Source organism: Macaca nemestrina, chromosome 18 (genome assembly GCF_043159975.1).
Source record: "Macaca nemestrina isolate mMacNem1 chromosome 18, mMacNem.hap1, whole genome shotgun sequence".
Taxonomy (NCBI): domain Eukaryota; kingdom Metazoa; phylum Chordata; class Mammalia; order Primates; family Cercopithecidae; genus Macaca; species Macaca nemestrina.
Genome location: NC_092142.1, coordinates 75394343 through 75411887, shown reverse-complemented (window position 1 = coordinate 75411887; position 17545 = coordinate 75394343). Strand labels below are relative to the sequence as shown.

At 36.2% G+C, this 17545-nt stretch overlaps 1 protein-coding gene across 3 annotated transcripts in view; it reads right to left on the bottom strand.

Annotated features, from left to right (window-relative positions):
• Positions 1-781: 781 nt before the first annotated feature.
• The window catches only part of LOC105491252 (contactin associated protein family member 4), a 280044-nt gene continuing 263280 nt past the window's right edge, over positions 782-17545 (bottom strand). For all 3 annotated transcript variants that reach the window (XM_011757456.3, XM_071084990.1, XM_024795881.2), the window contains 3 exons: positions 6169-6387; positions 5762-5833; positions 782-1529 (listed from right to left, as the gene is read on the bottom strand). In XM_011757456.3, coding sequence (XP_011755758.2) covers positions 1336-1529; positions 5762-5833; positions 6169-6387 — 485 coding nt within the window. In that variant the 3' untranslated portion in view covers positions 782-1335. The remainder of the gene's footprint in view (positions 1530-5761; positions 5834-6168; positions 6388-17545) is intronic.

The window sequence follows — 17545 nt, the reverse complement described above, 5'->3', positions numbered from 1 at the left end:
CTAATCAGAATGTACCATTCAGCAAGTTGGATTGATTCTTTGTAATTTTTGAGAAATTCACCCCATCATTTCAGATGAGAAGTTTCTGGAATGACAAATTCAGCGTAGATCATTTAATATGCTATCTCCCCTTAGAGTGTGCACTCTTTAATTACTGATTGTGTAGATCACTGATGGTTGCAGCTCATATTTCAAAAAGTATGTACTGGAAGTCTATGCACAGCAAAATGTACACCTGAAGGGGTATATATTTCCGAATAGGAAATGGAGCTCTATACTTCAATTTGCCTCTTTTTTGGTAATATATAAGATGATTCGTGAAGTATAATCATTGAAGATCAAGGAAAAGTTTGTGATAAACTTCAGAAAAACAGAAATGTAAACCAATAAAGAACTGACATAGGTTTGGGGAAAATATTCTCCTAAGTATATTTCATTTGAGGTATTACAGTTGTAAATTAAAAAATAATTTTTTTGCTGTGTTAAGAACTTTTTAAAATATATCAACAGTTTAGTTGAAAACATTTTACATTCTTTGGGAAACTGGCGTTACTCAGGGTCTTAAGTACTGTCACCAACAAACAATGGTAGCAAATCAATTGGAAAACTTTTTTTAAAAGGAAAGACATTACATACTAACAACCACTGCACTTTGAGTCTTGTTAAATACAACTTGTATGTTCAGAGTTGAAGTCTGACACTCAAAACCAAATGTATTCAACAATGTTAAGAAGAGACAAATAGAATAATGAGCAATACAAACAAAGCAACGACAACAAAACATTTTTCAAGACTATTGATGTATTGTATTGAATATAATACAGAGAAAGGCAAAGGGCTTTATAATGCTTGTGGCCACTGAAGATGCAAACACCGGCCAAACAGGATCTGAGAAGCATTTCCAGGTCTATGAATAACACCATGGGAAGACAAAAGCAAACACAGCAAATGTTCTCAAATAAAGCAAGGTCATTATAGTCCAAATTTAATTTTTACCTCTAACAAAACTTATGTATTACATGGTTAAGAGACCAAGGCTACAGTTTTCACATGTAAAAACTGTAGCCATTAAGCAGGTTAAACTTGTTTTAGATCATACCAGAACAGTTGTAAATTAACAGCAATATCTAATTTCTTGTTCCATAGAATGAATGCTATGAGAAATATATCACTGGACGAGGCTTGGTGGAGCCACCCCAAGACTGGACATGGCAAGATGGCAGTGCTGCAAACCCATTGCCTGTACATTCAGTGTAAGAACATCCGTTTGTCCACTGAGAGCCCCTGGCTATTAAAACAAACTGTCATAATTTTATGTTAAATCATAGTTGCCAATCAGAAGAAGTACTCTTTCTGATTTTCACTGACTGCATTTTGTATAGTAAGCTCACTTTTCAGAACAGCCTCAGCACTGTCTACATTCTCTGACCTTTTTGCCTCACTTCTTTTATATAACCTTTTCTGCTGATAAATGCGAACAGCTATGGCAGTGATGCAAAGCAAGATAAAAATCACAACAGCTATCAGACCTAGGGAGAGAAAAGAAATATAAAGTCAGAATTTCTGTCCAAGTAGAAACTGTGCTGACTTCATTGCTTAATAAGTCATCGTAACATTATTTTCCACTTAAGCATCTACTACATACAAATTGGAAATATAAAAACTTCAGATATTCTGGTTCAAGCAGTATCATTGTATGTTGAGTTTATTTCTGAGTTCTATCAGCCTTGTGGGGTTCACCTACGTTTATTCTAAATGCATATTATATCGGATTTACTTAGTGCGTTTATATTTAACACAAGGTATTAACTATATGTCTCTAGGACTATGTGGCCACTTCATATTAGTTTTAATTATTTTGAAAGTATAGAGTAGTAGCAACATCATAAAATGATTAACATGTTTTGTGATTAAATATGTAAACATTTTAATGAAATTGTTATTCAATTATTTGTTATACTGTTGAACAGCAGAAATGGGTTATGTAAATAAATCATTTGAACCAATAAAACATAGATATATAGATATGCTTAAATTATTTCTATATGAGGAATGTTGTTTTAACACTTCTAGTTGTAAATACAAATTCTAAGTATTGCAATTCTTAACTATGCCAATGGTTACCAACGCTGGCATTATATTAGGTCAGTAGTCCTCAAAGTGGGATCTGTAGACCTGTGGTGGTCCCTGGGACACTTTGAGAGGACATGGGGGCTCAAAACTATTTTCATAATAATTCTAAGATGTCTTTTTCACTGTGTTGACATTTCCATTTCCATTTTAACATGGAACCAAATTTGGTATAAAACAAGGTTAGGTAAAATTCCTGGTACTTAGCACAAATTAAGGCAAGGACACAAAACAATAATAGTAATCACTGAATTCATGAAGTAGAAAACATTTCACTGCCAGGCAATTGTAGGAAAAGGCATAAAAACCCAAATTTATTTAAGAATATCCTTAATGAAGCTGTAAAAACTATTCATGTAATTAAATCTGACCCTTGACTGCAAGACTTTCTAACATTTTGTGTGTTAAAATGGGAAATACAAATAAAGAACTTCTGGTTCACTCTGAAGTATGATCATTGCCTCCAGGAAAAGCACTTACGTGAACCTTTGAGTTGTGAACTGAATTAGTTGCTTTTCGCTTCATGTAACACCATTTTTATTTGAAAGAATGACTAACAGACAAACTATGGTTGTTCAGACTTGGGTATTTGGTGGATATTTTCTCTAAAATGAATGAAGTAAATGTGTCACTTCAAGAAAAACCATTATACAGCATACGTTGTGAATGATAAAATTCAAGCTTTCAAATGAAAAATTGAACTTGGAAAACAATTTTCTGCCACCAAGAGTGTGAGAGTTGCCTAATACTTAAAGAATTTTCTGATAAGATCAATGGAGGTACAATCTAACGTCCTTTTCTTAGACAAAAATAGGTACTACGAAAATAGCAATGTGAATCAAATCTCATATGGTAAAACTAAGACTCTATTCTAAAGTAGATGCATACAACTGTAACAGAGTGCACGGAAGTCAAAGATTTGAAGGTTTTTATCAATCACAGTAGATTCCTGTGCATATAAACTGCTAGGCCAATTCACCCTGGTCAATTATAGCATGTCCAATAGCCAAGCCAATTTTTCGCTAGGTCAGCCTTACCTGAGAAAGGTAGCAATTCTTTGCTGCTTAATATAAATGTGGTAACCAAATTCTGTACATGAAATCTGAAGAATTCATTACTTAATACGATTGCTTTTGTTATTAGTCACATTAATTAATGAATAACTTAAATCAGAATATTTGTTGTTACATATTTTGCTTCTCATTTTAGAAAAAAATAATCAGTTGAAGTGCTATAAATATTTCTACAGGCTAGTTACAGGCCTCTGACTTGAAGAGAAAGATTCTGAACAATTTCAACGTGAAAAATTTCGAAATATGATATAGACAGCAGACAACTGCAATTATAAAATGAATGTTACATTGGCCTAGACAGAATATCCAGACAGTCAAAATCAGGGACGGCCTCTGGAACTTGTTTGTTCCATGTATGTAATTTAGCACTTAATTTGGGGAAAGTGCTGTGTCAGGATTTGTTGTGCTCAAGAAAAACTTTGATCACACCTGTTATACCAGAAATATAAAAATAAAAAATAAACTAGTTATTATGAATAAAATGTGGCCAGCCTCTATGATGCTGCATCTAAAGCACTGTGTGAATCTGTTTTTATGAAGATGTATATATAGCTTTCTCTCTGGCTAAATCTGTCTGTATCTGGGTAGCCTGGCCAGAAACCCTCTACCACATCTGGACCACCACCTTTAAATGTATTATTAAATCAATTATCCCATCTTATACCATTCATTTTGTAAGTAAAAAAAAATCATCTAAGATGTAGAACACAGGGAGATTAGCCAATTTGGAAAATCCTTGGATGGATTAATTATTATTATATAGTGGGTGCAATTTATGAGTAACTAGACAATGAATAAAGGATTCTACCACAATTCTGCCAGATTGTGTAACACACTAGAGGACTATACACTATGATTTGGCAGATAAATTGTGTGTGGCCCAGACAAGGCCTTCAGAGGTTACATGGCCATTACCAGATGCTCTGCTTCTGCAGTTCAATCTCTGCAATGACCAAAACCAGACATCATTAGTTTCAGGGACCCTGGCAAGCCCCTGAACTACAAACCTTCCATATTGTTTCTGTCCTGAAAATTTGAGCTAAGTGAGGATTTCACAGATGAACTGTAACTTGTTTCTATTCTAGAATAATATTAGAATGACTTATCAATGCACCTCTTGTTTAATTCTGTAAATCTTGCCAATGATGTTTCAGCAAAATAACAATAGTCTAAAGATTAAATAATTTGTTCTAGCATTGGCTTGATGACTATACACTGCTCTATATTTCCATCTGTCTCTGTGTCTCTATTACCTGAATCTATCCTGGTTGAAGGTCTGGAAAAAGCAATATTACAAGACTGACACAACTTGCTTGACCAGGAATTCTAGCTTAAACTCTTGGACACATTGTAAATACTATAGCTTTAAGTGAGTTTTTACTGTATAATGTATTTCTTTTAGACATACAATTATTAACTACTCTTCAAATAGAGTTTTTTTGTTTGTTTTGGGTTTTTTGTTTTGCATGTTTGGTGATTAAATGGGAATTCTATATTTTATATCTTTAATTTGCACATCATTAATTTGAGAAACAGAAAAGCAACTGAAATAGCATGGGGGAGTTAATATCCACACAAAGATTTGACTGGTATTATTTGCTGTCCAAATAAAATCCTAACTACTTGAAAGCAATATATGTCTAGATGAATATAAAAAATACACCCAAATGAATCAGGTATAAAGCCACATAAATTGCCCAAGTATATGAATAATCATATTACTGGCACAAAAACTTTAAAAGTATATCTCCCTGGCAATGCAACAGAATAACTGTTTACTTTCTATATCCATATCATATTCAGAGTGTAAAGAAAGGTGAACCACTGAACATTTCAATAATCTGATTAATAACATTCTTAAGAGCATTAATCAAGAGAAAAAAGGCTTGTTTTTTTGAGTTGCTTTTGAAAAAAAAAATCAGAGAATATGCTGTCACATTTCCAGGGAGATATGCTTTAAAAGTTTTTAATTCTGCAATTTAAAGTTATTACTAATCACTTTTAGTTCAATAATCTAATATTTGATAAAAACACAAATGAAAGTGTAATATTTAGTTGATAGGAGTATCTTTAAATAGTTTACTATGCAAATATCCCCCTTTATTAAGCCTTAAGGCAATACAAAATATATGCTTCTAGTGTTAATCTCAGGTTTTTTCTACTTTTTGCATGGACCTTTCCAGAAGCAGTGATCTGTCCAAGAAGTGAAGAAAAATGAAATTTACTCAAATATATTCACAATTCTCTAGTGATTACATGAGGCTATTTTTAAGCTTTATAATACTCATTACTACACAAGTTACCAATTAATCTTTGAGTGCCATGCTTCAGTGAAATTGTCAATTATTTATACCAAAAATCTCCAAGGAAGCAGATAATTCAGAAAGATTCTAAAGACAATCCAGTACAAATAGTAAATCACCCCATTGTCTTCAGGATTCAGTGCTTGGCACTTGGAGTATGTGCAGATTCTTCACAGTTTCTACAACGCTAAATATTCACCATCATTATTAATAAGAAGAAGAACCAAAGAAGAGCTCATTCATGCTTCTTATTACCTCCAATTACGGCAGAGTCACTTTTGATTGCATTAGCAAGGGGCTCTTTGTCATCTATTGTTCCAGAATGATCTGCAGTTAAAGCACGACAAAGGGGGAAGGTGATATGGGCCAGCAAAAGAAGAACTTTTGGAAAAAATCATAAATGTTTTAAACCAGAGAGAATTATGGAGGTGAATGTGGGATCTCTGTTATTTTCAATTTAAGCAATGTCAATGGCATTGACCCCCATAAATAAGAAGTTGAGCATCTAGAAAAGAAAAGGGAAAGAGAACTAAAAACTAAACAAACAAAACCAACTTTCAGAAGCCATCTTGGGAAGGTAGCCTGAAAGCAACATGAAAAGTTTTCTAAATTTCATGGACAAGCTGGGTTTGTGACTGAGTAGAGGAAGAACCCTAAGTCACCTGCAAACAAGTGTGTCCTTTCCCTTGATGTGGCATCAGTGCCAGGCTGGGCCACACAGCTGGACTCGGTCACGTGTCCTGTAACAGTGACAGGGTCTGGGTGGCTGGGATGCAGAGCTGCCTTCAGAGGGGCCACGTGGCTGAGCTGCACTGCAGAGAGGCAGCCTGTGAAGCCCTGTGCACCTGCCAGTGCAGTCTCCTGGTCCACATCACTGTGTTCTGGAAAATCAAAGAAACACCGAAATATTAATAGTGAAAAGTGAAAATGGCAATGACGCAGAAATTGAGGATTCTGAGTTTGTTAATGCAATAGCAATAAATATAAAGTTACCAAATTCCTTTTTAATTTTGTCTTTACTAAAAAGATAAAAATCCATTAGTCTTTCCACAACTATTGGTAAGATTTCCAATGTTAATGAAGTCAAGTTTTGAAGCATAGATTATGAAAAATGATAGGGTAAGCTCTCGGAAACAGAGCAGAAGAAAGGGTCAGGTTAAGAAGTGATGAGAGTATCATGATATTTTTAATTTAAATATAGATTATTGCAATGTGTTTACAATAGGGCTTGTAGTCAATATCAAGAGGTACGTCCAGAATTTGAAAAAAAGTTCAGTACAGCTTTCAAGACTTATGCCATGAAAGTAACAGAAACTAGAGAGAAAATTGAGCCTCTGGACTTCTGTTGTCAGATGCCCAACTTGACAATTTGTTCTGGCTGAAAGCTTTCTGATACTTTATGACCTCACCCAAACATACCAGGAGGATGATACTATCATGCAGTGGAGGTCATACCTCGAAGTTATTAGGGTGTCTCTCTAATTACTCATGCACAGTAATAAAACCCTTCATACCCCTATGCCTTTTCTTCCTGTTTCAATGACAGCCTGTCACTGGGACAGAAATATCTGTGCCCTCTAAAGACAGATAATTTCTTCTTCCTAGTAATAAAAATTTAGTTAGTATGAGACTCTTGTGTAACAGAGACTGGTTTTAATGCTAGGATATTAATTATAATTTCACATTAGAAATATATTAAACATACCCCTTGCTTGGTAAGCATGAAATCTAAACAAGGGAAATTTATTGTAGAGTGAAGGCTCAAATATCATCAAAATACAATGCATCCATCCACCCAGTGTGATTAAAAAAAAAAATAGCACAACTATTGATATGGTTTGGCTCTGTGTCCTCATTCAAATCTCATCTTGAATTGTCATCCCCATAATCCCCACGTGTCAAGGGAGGGACCCGGTGGGAGGTGATTGGATCATGGGGGCAGTTTCCCCCATGCTGTTATTGTGGTAGTGAGTGAGTTCTCATGAGAGCTGATACTTTTATAGGTGTTTGGAAGTTCATCTGTTGTTCTCTCTCCTGATGCCATGTGAAGAAGGTTTTTGCTTCCCCTTCCCCTTCCCCTTTGCTTTCTGCCAATTATAAGTTTCCTGAAGCCTCCCAGCCATGCGGAACTGTGTTGATTAAACCTCTTTCCTTTATAAACTACCCAGTCTCAGGAAGCTCTTTATAGCAGTGTGAGAATGGACTAGTATAACTATCCTCCCCTGCACTGTATATAGGTAGGGAAAGACAAAATGTGAACTTTAGTCTTTCTTTTGAAAATATGAAAATATGTGAGTGTATATTCAGGGCAACTTGAATCTACGTTCCCAGGAAAGTTAAGTTAAATTAAAAGTAAAAACAATGCAATAGATATTAAGCATATATAAGTGTATATTATGTGCTAGCCAGTGTTCTAAAAGATTTGCATGCTACTGATAAAACTTTACAGTAGACACTGGAGTATATTATCCAAGTCACACAGATGAAACAGTTAAGTTCAGAATTTTAACTATTCACATGAGGTTACACAGTTGTTGGCATTACTGGACCTCTGGCCTACTGTATTCCAAATTATGAGCTTCTTTTGAGATATTGGTTGAGATACTCTTTCTTTTAGTCTGCTTTCAGTCTCTGTAGTGGCTTTTATTTATTTATTTTTAAAATCATTTTTGCTTGAGAGCTAGACTTTAAGTAACCCTAGGCATCTGAGCTCTAATTTTTTTTTTTTTTTTTTAACAGAGTCTTGCTCTGTTATCCAGGCTGGAGTGCAGTGGCACTATCTCAGCTCCCTGCAGCCTTTGCCTCCCAGGTTCAAGTGATTCTCCTGCCTCATCCCCCCGAGTAACTGGGATTACAGGCATGCACCACCATGCCTGGCTAAATTTTTTGTATTTTTAGTAGAGTTTTGCCACGTTGGCCAGGCTCATCTTGAACTCCTGGCCTCAAGTGATCCACCTGCTTCGGCCTCCCAAAGTTGCTGACATTACAGGCATGAGCCACTGCACCTGGCTGATTATATCTAAGTTTTTAAAGAATTTTGGGGGGCTCCATTTTCATTCATGTTTTCTATGTAATAATAAAAATCCTGATTGAATGTTTAGTATTATGAATATCATCCTCTATAAAAAGAAAATGGAAAATTAGAGAGATTATATCACTTTCCTGTTGTGAGGGATCTGGTATTGAGCCACGTTCTTACCCACCTTGCTCTTCTTCAGACCCAAAGATAGCACCAAGGGAGCCTCACTCTGCTGCTTACATACGAGGCTGTGAGCTCCTCCAACATCAAGATAACTGCCAACATCCAGCATAATGTCATTACATAGGAGGCAGTTCATCATTGTGTATGGAATCAAAGAAATCATTTAGTCCACCTTAGCAATCATTCATTTGAATATATGTAGATTTAAACATATATATATATGAAAAAGACTGCATTCTTGATTTGGAGGGTTTTTTTTTTTACTTTAATGAGAAATTAAAAAGAAAATATACTGTCATAGGAGTATAATTCGGACAGTGCTTTTCACATTTCTTCTACAAGGTTAAAATGTTGAATAACATTTCCATAGGCCTTTAAAAAATCTTCCCTTTTCAGCCCCTCCCCGCCAGACAAGATTGACTTCTCTGGTAATAATCTGATATGAGATATATTTTTAAAGCCTCACACTTACAAATTGAAAACATTTTACCAATTTCAAAATTATTGTACAAAAACCATTAACTGCTAAAACTCAAAATGGACACATGGTCAGTTGATATTTATCCTTTTATGAGCTAAAGAAACAAAACAAATATCCTGAGGTTTGAGTATTTTACATGTTATCAGGGGAAGGGAGAGAGACAATAAACATAGAAACAAACAATATCATGACTGATATTGCCATGAAGAAAACAAATTAGACAATGTGATGGCTGTAACTGGAAAAGAAAATTATCCTGATGGATTAGGTTATATTTATGTATTTATTTTAAGGGTGACATTTTTTTGCAGCCCTACTCCCCTAATACACTATGGATATTATTCCAGCATCTTCTGGCTGTATTACTTCTTTTTCAATATTTGTAAGATACCCTGTGATTTTTGAATTTTCATCAGATTGTCCCTAAGTGTGTATCTTATCTCAGCATTCTGCATAGAACATGATAAGCCCTTTCAATCTCAGACACAAAGTTTTTATTTAGCTTGGAAAATTTCATATATTGTGCACACGATTAGTGTTTCACCTTCATCCTTTTTATTCTCTTAGAATGCCAATTTTTCACATTAGTTCTCCTCTATATGTTCTCTAAATTCATTTTATTTCCCTCCTGATTTCTATTATTTAGGACTTATATCTCTGTGGGTCAAATACTTCATTCACTTGATCTTCCAGATGCAAAATCAAGTAGAAAAAAGATCATTTTTCCCTTTAAATTCTTTGTTTGGGAAAAAAATCATATTTTATAGATCCTCAAGGTCTTTTTCTTGCTTTACGAGAATCTCCTTAAAGTACTCTTACTGAGCCTCACTCATGTTGTTGTCTGTCTCCTTGAATAGCTTTATTTTGATAGAAAATCATCTTGGTTTAATTTTTTTCTCCTTTTATTGGTGTTGAATGGTTTTAAGTCTGGAGTTGGTTTGTTAGTTTAATTTTTAATCTGCTTGCTGGTACCCAGCCACTGACCACCTTAGGTGGCTCACACCCAGGGCACGTAGACAGTGTGGTGGTCTGGGTGGACCAGGAGCAGAGCTGTAGGCCACGGCCCTGAGAGGAAACCTCTCCTCACCCAACCTTGGGACAGAGAGGGCATGGCCCTAATTTCAAGTCATCTCAGCATCTTGAGAAACAGAGAAAATGGGCACATTAATATTTTCTAATGCTTTTCTTTCCCCATGGGGTCCAGGGACCTCTGTAAGGCAAGCAATCCCCAAGATCCAGAAATTCAAATTCTCCCCCCGCCCCCGCCGAGATTCTTCTAGGCCGGCCCCTGGACTTCCTTCCAACTGAGAAGGTACAAAGCCCCACAAGAACCTCCTCACTGGTTCCCTCCAGGATCCCCCTGCCTGTCCGCCTGGACCAGCAACTCATTTCAGAAGCATCAATGGAGTAGAATTTGAATCGGAAGTGGAGGAAAACTATAAGCAACTCAGCAGCCATCCTCCCAGAATTGAGTCCAAACAAAATTAACAGCTATATTAAGTTGCTCATAAGCAGAGCTGGCCTTAGAAATACATAGCATCAGATATCTGCTTTGACAATTGTGCTAATAAGCCAATGGACAAAAATATAAGTTTTTCTTGTTATCTGACTCCCAAAAAGCCAACACAGTGTAATATGTTAGAACAGGGTAGGTGGAGGGAGAAACTGATGACAATGTCTCCTGCTTCACAGAAATCTGGACCAAACAATCATGTTTTAGGTGTTTCTTGTCATAACAATCCTTAACTGACTCAGACTTCTGGGTATTTGGGCCTGTTAAAGAGTAACCCTCAAGTGTATTTTCCAATAAAGGGAGTGACTTCTGCTTGTAAAAAGAAGAAATCTTTTAACAAAAGGCCTGCAAGAAAAATGGAGTACTGAGAAATTAGAATTTGGTGAAGTGCCCTTTTATGACAGAGAAATGACTGTTTTTTGGAAGATGTGACAATACATGTAACAACAATTACAAGGAGTGGTTTATGAAATTTTCTGTGGCGTAAACAAAAAAATTAAAACTCAGAGAACGAAGTACTTTATAGGTCCTACCTATGAGAAGGAGTCATTTAAAAAGAAAGATCTCAATGTCTGGAATCCATAAAGAAGACTTGCCAAAAAAAAAAAAATGGTGCAACAAATCAAGAGAGCCAGAGCTAGAACTGAATGGTGCACTTTTACTACTTTATGCAATTCCACCAGGGACTCAACACAAAAAGAGTTAGTGGGAAAGTAAAATGGCAAAGCAGACAAAAAATACTATGCGGATAAAGAGGCAGTTTATCATAAAAGGTATTTGTTTGCCAACCAAACCTACTGTACTGAGTTATAAACTTGAAAGCCTGATTAATGCACAAGTTATATACAGGCAGCTACCTTAACAGTGACAGGTATTTCTCTTTTGCTTTCAGCATAACCTGTCTCATCTTACATGTCATGTTACAAGATGTCTGCAAAAATCACAGCGTACTTACAGGTAAGCTAATTAAACTTTCTTTTGTACCCCTTTGGCTTTGAAGCTGCTTTTACTTAAAATATCCTTGAGATGGAAGATTGCCTCTAAAGCTCTTCTGGGGAGACTGAGTAGACATCCTCTTCTCTCAGACCACACATTTTATTTACATCTGGCCTAAATTGCCACTGCAGAAACCTGAGTGTGCTTCCTGAGCTCTGCAGACTCAAAAGAGATAAATGATCCCTATGGGTCATCGCCTCTAAATATACCCAAGCTACTACTCAGAACGAGTGAAAATAATCTCCAGGCTTATAGAAAACTCCTATAACATAAAAATGAACAGAACTCAGAACTTAATTTTACAATGAGTTTTGGAGATAAAAAGCAAATGTAGCACACCCTATTAATGATGGATGAATGTCAACCAAGTTAATTTGATGCAACCTGATTTTTACCACTACCATCATGAATTATCAACACATTACTGTTAGTGTTCTTGTGCCATTATGTATTTGACACAAAAAATAACAAATAGTAATTATAAATTTCATTCAACTTTCGAGTAGTGATTTTTTTTTCAGTCATTTTTACAGTGTGTTAAATTATATCATTATTCAAAATGTGGGCATATTTTCCCATGAGAGGTTTTATACAACTTTAATAAGATTATGTAAATATCTTAATTGAGATCTTTTTTTTCCCCATGTGGTGGAATTGTGATCCAGTAATGGCTTAATGAATTGACAAAACAACTTTATATCTGTATATTTCCTTTAATTAATTACATCCCAGAGAGATTTCTTTTTATATAATTTTCTAGTAAATATTTATCTTGAGGAAGCTGATTGACAAATCATTCACTTTGGCATTGGAACTTATGTACATTGTGAACAAAGTACTTAAAGACATGACATCAGACTATCTACCTTTTCACAGGGAAGACCGGAAAGAAACGAAATGCTTTTTTTCCATCCTCTAGTACTCATTTCTACAAATGAGCATGAACTATAGCGACAATTTTCACTCCAATCAACATTAGCAAGCATTACAAGCAGATATCAAGCAAGAGGGATAATTTTTATGTAATAATATTAAATTGTACTATGATGGCGTGAGAATCATCTCTAACACCCCATTACATTTAACAGACAATGCCGGTAGAATTCAATTATCTCTGCTCTGATTCTGATTAGTCCTTTGGAATATCATCAGACTCAGTGGTCCCCAACCTTTTTGGCACCAGGGACCAGTTTCAAGGCAGAGAGCTTTCCCACAGATGGGAGTGGGGGGGATGGTTTCGGAACGATTCAAGTGCATTACATTTATTGTGCACTTTCTTTCTATTATGCGCTGTAATATATAATGAAGTAATTATACGATTGGCCACAATGTAGAATCAGTGGGAGTCCTGAGTTTCTCTTCCCGCAACTAGATGGTCCCATCTGGGGGTGATGGGAGATGGTGACAGGTCGTCGGGCATTAGATTCTCATAATGAGCACACAATCTAAATCCCTCAAATGTGCAGTTCACAATAGGGTTCTCACTCCTATGAGAATCTAATGCTGTGGCTGATCTGACAGGAGGCAGAGCCCAGGTGGTCATGCAAGCTATGGGGAGTGGCTGTAAATACAGATGAAGCTTTGCTTGCTTGACTGCCCGCCACTCACCTACTGCTGTGCAGCGCAGTACTGATCCGTGGCCTGCGGTTTAGGAATCCCTGATCATCTGATCTTCCAGCATCTCCTTGTTGTGGCTGCACAGTGCCCTCTCTCCACTTCACAGCTTCCTTGTTCACACCCCAGCCAATCCCTTCCTTTCTCTTCCTTACATGGATGTCTATTCTTTAATAAACTCACTCACATATTAGCATCAGTGCCTAATTGGGGCTTTATTTTTTACTTATCCCTGGTGTGGGCATTTTTTGTTTGTTTGTTTGTTTTTGAGATGGAGTCTTGCTCTGTCACCAGGATGGAGTGCAATGGTGCGATCTCAGCTCACTGCAACCTCCGCCTCTCCTGTTCAAGCGATTCCCCCTGCCTCAGCCTCCTGAGTACCTGGAACTACGGGCACATGCTACCACGCCCAGCTAATGTTTGTATTTTACTAAAGATGGGGGTCTCACCACTTTGGCCAGGATGATCTCAACCTCCTGACCTCGTGATCCACCCGCCTTGGCCTCCCAAAGTGCTGGGATTACAGGCATGAGCCACCGTGCCTGGCTGATGTGAGCACCTTTTAAGCCATGTTAGTAATTAAATAAACAAATAATCCCTTTCTCCTTTTTATTTTTGAAATTCTTGTTTTATCATTGTATGAAGGTTTCTAGATTTGAGGCACCTGAAAATATATAATTTTGGATTGGTGACTCTTGCTTTTATCATTTGGTATTTTTTTTAAGTGTAAGTAGAGTTCTAAGTGTTATTATGCTTGGCTGCCAAATAAAAAGCTTTACCTGTGACATCATTGTCAGAGGAATACACTTGCCCACCCCACGGGACCACATGCTCATGACTATATGTGCTTCTGACAAAAATCTCAACTTCCAAGTTATCATTTGTTCTACTATTAAAATCAGGTAATGTGTTTCTTTCAATATCATGAATGTTCTTTGGATTTGGAACATGACATCTCTGATCTATTTTCATGTATTATGATTACGAGAATAAGTTTCTAGATATGGCCAGCTTAATATAATATAACTAACCCTCTAGAATCAACTAAAGCCTTCACAAGAAGAAAGTCATGCTATGCACTGAAGACAGTCTAAGACATTTTAATTATTAAAAATTTTAAAAAACAATGGACCTGATTCATTTTTTTAAAGATTGTAAGATAGATTTTGTTTTTACTTTTCTTGCTCTAACTTGCACTTTCCTTTTAAAACATGCTTTTAAAATAACCAATCCATTATTTTGAAAGTCATTTCATGATATATTTATAAAATCACAGTTCCCTTAATTTACCTAGGTCACCTTTTGCCTCACCTCTGAGCACTGAAGCGAGTTTTACATAGAGAATTCCTGACACACTGGAGATTTCTCTTAAAGCTCTTCAGAGGAGATTGAGTAGACTTACTTTTCCTACACACTTTATTTACATCTGGCTTAAATCTCCACTGCAGCAATTTGAGAGTACATCTTGGCTCTGCAGCCCCAAAAAAGATAAATGACTATTATGGACCATCATATCTAATATATAAAAGCTATATGCTGAGAAAGAGTGAAAACAATCTCTCAGTTTTTACATAAATAAATCATAAAACTAATCTAACATATAAAAGTCGCCAGGAATAGAACTCAAGAGCTTAATTTTACAGCAAAATTTAATATAAAAAACAAATGCAATAGAGTCTGTTGATTATGGGAGGATCTGAACTGAGCTGTTTAACTAAAACCTTGATCTTCCCACCGTAGCTCTAAACCATCAATATATTATTATTTCCAAAGTTATTAAGTACTTCTATATTTTAATTGTAACAAGCAGTTAGAAATGGTTACCATGTCATCATAGTAGTTTGATATTGTTTCTTAAAATTCACCCACCTTTCTTAGTATCTGCTAGCAAAGTTTTTTTAACAGTGTCAGCAATTCAAAATTACCCTTAGAATCCTTTCTACATTTAAGAAACGAGTACTAGAAAAAGTCAAGAGAGGGAAAGTATTTCCTTTATATCTCTTTTTCCATTTGAAAAAGCATGCGATAGTTATATACTTAAGTCTTTTGTTGTAACTGTAGGCAAATTACAACTACAAAAAAATTTGGCAATGTTTATATGCTACTCCCTTAGAAGAAATATGCAGAAAGTATAAAAATAGAAGAATTTTAATACATTTTAATTTGGAGGGTAATTTGGGACTACTTTATCTAAAGCAATATTGGGGCACATTATACTCATGTCAATCAATACAAAGGCATATTTTGCTTTCATGATTATCGAAATCCCCACTGCCATAAGCTCTGTAAGGGCAGATGTAATGTCCACCTTGTTGAGTGGGATTCTCTCTTTACATGGTAGGTGACCACAAGGTATGTATTTAATATGTGAATCAAGGAGTCACCTGGGTTTACAAAAATGCAAAACATATTTGATAAGTGTGGAAACATGAGAATGCGCCTCAAAGACCACCGACTACAGGGAGATTGATTGACCAAGGGTCCCAACTGCTGGGCTCTGAAATCCATCCTCATGCTTGTACCAAGGCCATGTTTTCCATGGACTGCCCCCAAGCAATGGCAGGTCACAGCAGGCATTCCAAGGCAGGCTCACCCCTGGCAAACAAGGGACTCCTCTGGAGGATGACTTTAACTCAATGGCTCCCTAAACATTTTGTTAAATCTTTCTTAGACTGCACATTGGTCTGAGACACTTCTGTGCTTCCGTCTAATTTTCCCTCTCTCTCTCCATCCCTGTAGACAGAGTGTCATGGACATCTAACGGTCCTGTATGCCTTAGCCAGCTCACTCCCATTTTCTCTTACATGATTGTTCCCTTGATAAAGTCCTCACATGCTTAATCCTGTCTTCACAGCTGTTGTTTGGAGGACCTGGACTAACACAATAAGTGACTTCAAGACAGCACAATTCTCTGAAATATTAATAACTCTTGATCTATTTCACTATAAATACACTGCATTAAAATATAAGGATGTACTATGTAACATTTTGCCATAAATTCATATACCACACAAAATTTGACCATAAGTTACCAGTTGAATTACCTTTGAATTACAAATGATTAGTCCCTAAAGTTACCTTTGAATTACAAATGATTAGTCCCTAATCAAGATCCATACCTTAGGCATATGCCAAATCAATTGTCACTTACACTTTTAGGAGAGTGAGTTGACTGAGCCCACAAAGCTCAATGCTCAATCTGGACTTTTACTTTTCAGCATATATGATAAGGATATTTGAATAATATGCAACTCGTGAGTAAAAACCTTAACATCTTTAATTCTATAGGAATCTCCCTTATTCAATTAGAAAAAGGGAAATGACTATATATGTACTGAATGTTATTCTACTGTTTGGTTAATACAATCCTCCTTACAGGACGAAAATCAGCTTCCCAATTGTTTTATAATATATTGAATATATTTCTACTCACAGTGGTATAATATCTTGCATAGAAAACCTATTTAGTATTTCTTCTTGACATCTGTGAATGGAGTATCAGCTTATGATTCCACTCATTAATGGCATCTACTGTACTAATGTAGAGTTTGGGGGATGAGGACTCTTCCAAATCACAGTTGCACGTATTTTTAATTCTATGAATAATAATAGTTATGTGCAAAGGTAGGCTTAAGTGAGGACAGAACAAGGAACAGAGTCTTCTGTGAGCGTGATGTTCAGCAAAGAGGTTTTCAGACAGACTGCCTCATTACAGAGGTTGGGGTTCCACCCTATGATCCCTACATCTATGGCTCATCCTGGGTCTATTTGGGGCTCTCATTCCTTCCCCAGCCACCTGCATGCTTACCTCCCCCAAAGCTGACAGCCATCTGTAGGGAAGTAGATCGATCCCACAGTTAAAACAGTTGAGGCTTTGTTTTTGTTGCTGCTTGTTTGTTTAGATTTTTACAATTCTCTTTGGCTTCCTATGCTATGCCATAGCTATAAATGGAATAAGACCCTCTAACATTGTTAAAAAAATAATATTCAGAAATATCTTAGTTACATATCCAAAGGTAAATAGGCAGAGCTAAAGAGTTACAGACCCAGAGCTGAACAGTCTCCTAGACACTAATGTTCTTACCTCCACAGTGGCCTGAAATAGCTATAAATATTTTCCAATACTAAAAACGAAATAACTAAGTATATTCTCTTTTAACAAAGGGAGAGCCTAGCCATGTTTTTCTATGTATCTGAAGTTTAGTTTAAAGCTAATCCTCATGTGCACAGACT